This window comes from Exophiala aquamarina (assembly GCF_000709125.1).
Source record: "Exophiala aquamarina CBS 119918 chromosome Unknown aczIA-supercont1.48, whole genome shotgun sequence".
NCBI classification, from domain to species: domain Eukaryota; kingdom Fungi; phylum Ascomycota; class Eurotiomycetes; order Chaetothyriales; family Herpotrichiellaceae; genus Exophiala; species Exophiala aquamarina.
This window is the reverse complement of record NW_013550540.1, coordinates 25,935-32,328: the sequence shown is the minus strand read 5'-3', so window position 1 is coordinate 32,328 and position 6,394 is coordinate 25,935. Positions and strand designations below refer to the sequence as shown.

Here is a 6,394-nt window from a genome sequence, read left to right as displayed (position 1 = left end):
GCCCCAACTGCTGCGTTCCCTCTTCCAGAACATAAGAAAGAAGCCATCGACAGAATCATGGAAGAGAATGAGCTGGCTGAGAAAGGCTACCGAGTTCAAGATATTGCGTGGCAAGGACAAATCACTCGGCCAATCAGCATCTTTAGGCGTGTGGCTTGACACCCAATCGGCGGCGGACTGGATTGTTGACAATGGGATGATCTTTGGTCGACAGTATGTTGGAAGCGTGGAACCATATCAGATCAAGAAGAAACGATGCCATCGATGCCAAAGATATGGCCATTTGGCTTGGTCATGTCGAGAACGGGCACGATGTGGGCACTGTGCCGGCCAACATCAACAACAGAACTGCCTACCAAATACGGCTCCGCGTTGTATCGACTGTGGTGGACCGCATCCGGTGGGAAGCAAAGGATGTCGAACTGGCGGTGTTGATGACACAGTCACCACAGAAACAGGTGCCGACCGACAAGATGCTCCCGCCGGGAGTGATCAATATAGGCCACAAATGCGAAACAGGATTAGCAATGCGTTTGCGTGAACGGAGGAAGGTACGAGTGAATTGAGGACAGATGCGAAACAGTGAAGGGAAGAAGGTAAGTTGGTGGTGAGTATGCATGAGGTCAGGGTAAATGAAACAAGTCAAGTCAAGGCTGTACAACTGCTTGCCGATGTCGTCCTTTCTCGCGGACCGACTGGCCGATTGGGGATTGTTTTCTACGTAGTTGAATGAAATCTTCACCAACATCCTCTAGGAAAATTTTTGGTGTGCTGGACCCAGCTGAGCAATTGTTGTTGCTCTATGATCCCAATCGACCTTGCTCTCGTCGAACTGGTGGTTGAGGGGAGGTTCCGAACGCTGAGTGACGGACACTACCACCGCAGTATTTTTATGGCGCACTTTGTCGGTTGGGAGGGAAATTTCGAATCACTACCACATTAGGTTGGGACTGCCTCGATACCGATTTACCGTTCAACGTCAAGTTTCACTCGATGAAGTAGCGAAGGTGGTTCGAATTGTCACTGTATGACTTTTGTGGATCCTAGTCTTTCTCTTTTAAAAATGATACTTCCCCTTGATTAGAAGACCCACCCTGACTGTGGAATTCTATTCGGTCTCCTGCGGAGGCAGGTTGCAGAAGGGGTGAGAGGGGCTCGCTCTCCATAGGATGTGGCGGTACCTGGTAATTGTGAATGATTGTGTGAAGATCCTTTTCGAAGAGCGAGCTTCTCAAAGATCTTCCTCGTGCTGGAAGAGCAAAGCAAGAGAGTGCGGGGCCTTTGAGAGTACACGGTTGCCCCTATATAGACGTGGTCGCGCGTCTCAGCAGAACGGCAGTTGATCCTCCTGGAAGGAGGATATAATCATGACGGGTCCCGTGGTCACATCGCAAATGTTAATTTTGTCCCCTGGACAGTCTACCAGGGAATCGCCTTCGACATGATGAAGAGCTTGGGCATGTCGCCCATCCGGAAGACTCAGTCAGGCTATTCGAATTCTTGCCTCCACATACCGACGTAGTCTAGTCGAGTGAGGCGGCAACCGCAGCAAACCATACCTCGCGTCGAACCAGCCGATATGCCGCCCTTCCGGGTCGGGGCAGATCTTCTGAACAACGCCGAACATGGTGGAGAATGAAAATATCCTTTGACTTCCATCGTCGGTCGATAAAGAAGCCTATTCTGGATCGGGTGGGCGGCCGCAAGAACCAATACTCTGCCATGCTCATGGGGTCAGTCCAACCCTCCGGGAGACATCGGTCTGGAGAGCTTGTCGGTCCATTCGCTAACCTTCATGTAGCTCGGACATCTTTGGCGGAAGATCGGAAGTGCCAAAAACCGGCAGGGAGCATATAGTTGAGTTCCACGGCATTTCCCCGTCGCACGCCCTCGCGACTCCAATCGTAGGGTACCAGTGACAATGGAAGCGGCTCCGTCTCCAAGGCGACCCCTCGACGAATCCCAAACCCTCCGCGGAATTTTTTGTCTCGGCTAGGCTGAGGGGCCAAGTTTGATGAGGCGAAGGAGTGAACTGGCAGCGTCCACAGCCACAGCACGCGGACCGATCGTCATGTGCGATGGTCAAGTGGCGCCTTCCTCCCCGCTGGTGATGACAGCGGGCTTTGCTAAATGCCTCGGAAACCGTCCGTTTGGAACACGGGTCGCCTCCGGCGTAGAGATGCCAACAGAAACGACGACCTTCGTCAACGGATGGTGTTGGTATTTGCCGGTAGATGACGGAGACGATCCTCCGCGCAAATCGTCGCGCGAATCGTCACACGAGCCCAGATTTCTCCCTGTGGCAGCTTCTGCTCGGTCACTGGATCCTGCACGGCGTCATGCATGAGGTCATGCACGAGATCAGAAATTCCCTCACATGTCGTCTCCGCCGTGCAATCGATAATTTCCGTAGGCCCCGGCGAGCATTCACAATGCTGCACGAGAGCGGGAACTCTCTCATATATCGTCTCCGCTAGCCAATCGATCAATTTCACCCGCATCGTCCTCAGAGTGCAGCGCGAGCGTTCACAATCCTGCATGATCCCTGGCCCCCCTAGCTTGGGCGTCGGAGATGAAAGCTGACGCGCTCTCAGCACTGCATTGACATGATTGTGAGACAAGGGCTTCTGTCCTGGGCCCTCGCACGGGATCATCTTGCTCTCCTGACGTGGCTTTCCACCACGTCCAGGCTTTCGGCGCGGCCGCACAACCCCAGAGCCATCCACCGTCCGGGTAGGATAGTGAACGCGCTGGGGAGTAACAGTGTGCAACGGTGGCCCCTTCATTGTTGTTGTATGTCGGTGAATCTTGATACCGGTATGCAAAAGTGGTCTGAATTGACACCCTTTTCCTAGGATGATCAGCGCCTCCTCCTTTGCACCAGGGGGGAGGTTTTGCGACTTGTTCCACGAAGCGTGAGTTTACCCTAGTTCTTCTACGAAGGGTCATTCGCATCTGTACACATAAACTCGGAGCGGCTGTCTATCGCACGTTATCCACGGTGGGCGGCGGGCGCAGGTTTATTATAGGATGGTGGGCGCATGGAACTCGTTTCGCCTCGGCCCCGTGCCATCGGCCCCTCAGTGCGCGCCGATCCAATCTTTGCCATATTGGCTGCCAAGATCTGAAACTCTGTTGACCCCGCATGGCGGCAAGACACCGCGAAGTCGCCAATTTTAGACCTTTAAAACGCCTCTGTGGTGGGCGGGCCAGTGTCCGAACGAGGAAGTCAGGCGAGCCCAATCCTCCCAAGATAACGGTTAGCCGTGAGCCCTAACTCCCTCTGTGACCTGTCGTCGAAAGCTCTACAAAGAGGAGGGGCTGGCCACTGAAAGAGTCGATATGGCTATTTGGGGCTGTTCTAAATAGATACGCGACCGGCACTACCTAGTTCAAAGCGGTCGAAGGAGGGGACGTCTCTGGCAAGCGATCCCCATCCAAGTGGGTAGTCATTTTGGGGATGAGCACATGATCTAGCAGGTGCCCGATAGACCGAGATCAAGGTGCAGGGCGGTAGATGCGAGGAGGTATACGGGCTACTTATGTCGTCGGCTTGACAACGCCCTGCGGAAGACCTGGGGAGAATGTATGACTTGTTGATGAATCCCAGAGTCGTTCTTCAAGGCGACGGCAAATACGGATAATCTAGCCTTGATTACGATACCCATGACGTCTAAATTACTTGTTGCCCCTCTTATTCGAATGCGGTGGCGAAGGTCGACGCCCCCTGATGCTCGAGCGGGGCATGGTCGGCCGAGCAAACGCCCTCCACGTCAACAAATCATGACCTCTCCACTGTTGGTTGCAACCTCTACCGTCACTACGGGCCACATACAATCAACTTTTAGCCCAGATAGGAAGCGTCACTGCCATAGCGAGTAATTTAGAGCAGAATTGCTGCCTCAGCAAAAGGGAAACGCCGGTCCAAGCGCCCGCACCGACCGCCAATCTCTGGTCCGGGAACCCGGTCGTCACATTAAACGGGCGTTTGATGAGACACTTGCCTCATTATAAGTCTCCTCCTTTAACGCCACCCGCCCAACGAGATTCGACAGGCGAGACCAACTAGCAAATCAAATACCGGTGGTTCCGTTCCACGTGGTGGCGCTTTGGGCCACGTGGAAGCAACTTTCCCCGTCAAAGTCAATGTCGTCCACGCTTTGAGGGGCTCCTAGAAAGGGCCATCGTCTCCATTGAATTGGTCGCGCTGAAGCGTGCTCATAAAGGGGATCAGAGACGCCACCAAAACGAGTCCAGCCGCTGTTGGGTAACTCACTTCGTGAACTAGGAATTTAAGGGTCAGATCCGAACAAATAAAATGTCTCACACCCTAGGCGGGGGTCATCAGTGACGAGGAGATCACCACCACAAGCCGCGTGCTATGTACGCCAAACTGCCTCGCTTGTACGGGGGTACAGCGAATTCGTCATTAACTGCCCACCACGTGACTCGATCAGGATGTGATGTCCATCCTCACGAGCCTCGCCCGGGCCCACTGTGTTCCTTCCCCTTGCGTATGGATATTCATTTTTCATTTATTCATTGGCTCTATGTCTGCTCCTCCGGATCGGGACTGTGAATGCACCCCGAAATCCACACATCGCTTTCTCCTCCACGTCTTCAAAGGAACCGAAGAGCTAAAAGTAACTTAAGCGCACATGGAGCCGTTTGCCTCCGGAAAATGGGGCTCTCCCTTCACTGATACTCTGACCCCTTAAAATATAACCTGGTATTCGGTGTGACGAGGTCGGAGCAAGAAGCACGTCCTCGACATGGCAAGAACGAGTTGGAGCTCGGTGTAGACAGCGCTACGCCCCAGGTTGAAGTCAGCATCACCCCCCTTCATTATGGTTCGGCTTTGAGGAAGATTCCCCAAAAATATTCGGGTTTACGGACACGACACGCGCACACTGACTAGCCCCCTTTGGGAAAATGAGCAGGCATCTGTCCACGCGCGAATTCGCGATCCGCCGTTCGGGAATAACCTCGCGGGCTCGGTCGAAGACATGGGATATTTTGATGCGCAATCCATGGCCAGGACGGTATTATCTATCGTTCGCAGCTCACTTGACTGAAAGGACCTCAAGGCGTGAACAGGGTGGGTTGGTAGTACCCGAACGATGTTGGGTGGGTGCTTGTCCGTTCATTCTCTGTCGAGACTTTGTGCTGTACTGGGTCCTCGATCCTACAGCGTTTACTGCAACTCATCCTCCTTTTTCGGTGCTACTCTCCAATGAGATTGCTTCGTGCGGTTATCAGTGATGACAGGCTTGTGGCAGAAACGAAAGATAGAGGGGATAAAAGGCTCCGCGCGGTGGCTACAGTACCCGAGTTTCGATACAGAGTGTCTCGTAAGGTCTTCGAAATCTTGAATGTCTGCCACCAGCCACAGGGCCTTGGCTGACCTGCAAGTCTGCCCTTCACTGATGTGCGTCTTGGATAATCACAGGTGCTGGGATTTGAGCTGCCACTTCCTGGCCGTTCGATTCAGGAACCGGGGGCTTAATTTCCCGAGCCACTGGAGCTTGAGGAGCCGCCTCCTTCATTGGCTCAAGAATCTCTTCCACAGACAACTCAAGTGGCGGGGACGAAGCTTGGGCCTTGAGATGAATCGAGAGCTTGGCTCTTGTGAGCGACCGCGGATCGATGTATCGGGTGTAGAATTCCTTGATGTCGTCTTGTTTCCCTTCCGTAATTCGGTCACATCACGATCAACTTGGTAGAAGTTGAGGTATTCATCGCTGATGTAAGCTCACCGTCGATCGGTCTCAAGATCAAGATTCTTAAAGCTTCTCCAGGCGTGCGTTGATCAAACTTCGTTTGTGGCCTTCGAAATCCTTGTTTGACATCGACTCCAGAGCGGTATTGACCTTGAGGAGGAACGAATTGATTCGCGTCTCAAGGTATTCCGGATCTCTTTCACTCTGGATAAGTACGCTGAGGCCCATCGTGACAGCTGCCGGCCTCACACCGCTCCAAACCACATAACCGAGTTGTTCCTTCGCTCTCAGTTGATCAAAAGCCGGTTCATCTGTCATCTGAGCGAACAACTGGAGCTTTTGATCGGGAGTGGCAAAATCCATGCCGTGGCCAACATGTAGATAATACTCAATGGCATGATTGATATTAGCTGGATCACCCAGCGTGTGCTTGTACACAAAATTGCTTCCGGGAGGGATGATCATATTTCTCCGAAGCTGCCACTGTGACGGGGTTAGGGCCCGTGGTTTCAACGTGGCTTCGCATTTTCCTTGTACGGATTACCGTGGGCGAGAATTTCGAGGTGTGCTTGGTCCAACAATTGCGGTGCAAAGGCTCTGACGTCTTCGATCTTCGACATCAACATGAGGGAGTTCAATGGCATATGAATCGGTCATCCAAGAAACGCTCGTTC

At 53.1% G+C, this 6,394-nt stretch overlaps 2 protein-coding genes across 2 annotated transcripts; one reads left to right on the top strand and one right to left on the bottom strand.

Annotated features, from left to right (window-relative positions):
- Nucleotides 1-215: 215 nt before the first annotated feature.
- On the top strand, nt 216-566 carry A1O9_13051 (uncharacterized protein; the record flags this gene model as incomplete). The annotated part of the gene is made up of 1 exon (XM_013398038.1): nt 216-566. The coding sequence occupies one exon, from the start codon at nt 216-218 to the stop codon at nt 564-566; it is 351 nt and encodes a 116-aa protein (XP_013253492.1).
- A 5,217-nt stretch (nt 567-5,783) lies between these two features.
- A1O9_13050 (insulysin) lies at nt 5,784-6,185 on the bottom strand (the record flags this gene model as incomplete). The annotated part of the gene is made up of 1 exon (XM_013398037.1): nt 5,784-6,185. One exon carries the CDS (start codon nt 6,183-6,185, stop codon nt 5,784-5,786), a length of 402 nt encoding a protein of 133 aa, XP_013253491.1.
- Between the last annotated feature and the right edge of the window lie 209 nt (nt 6,186-6,394).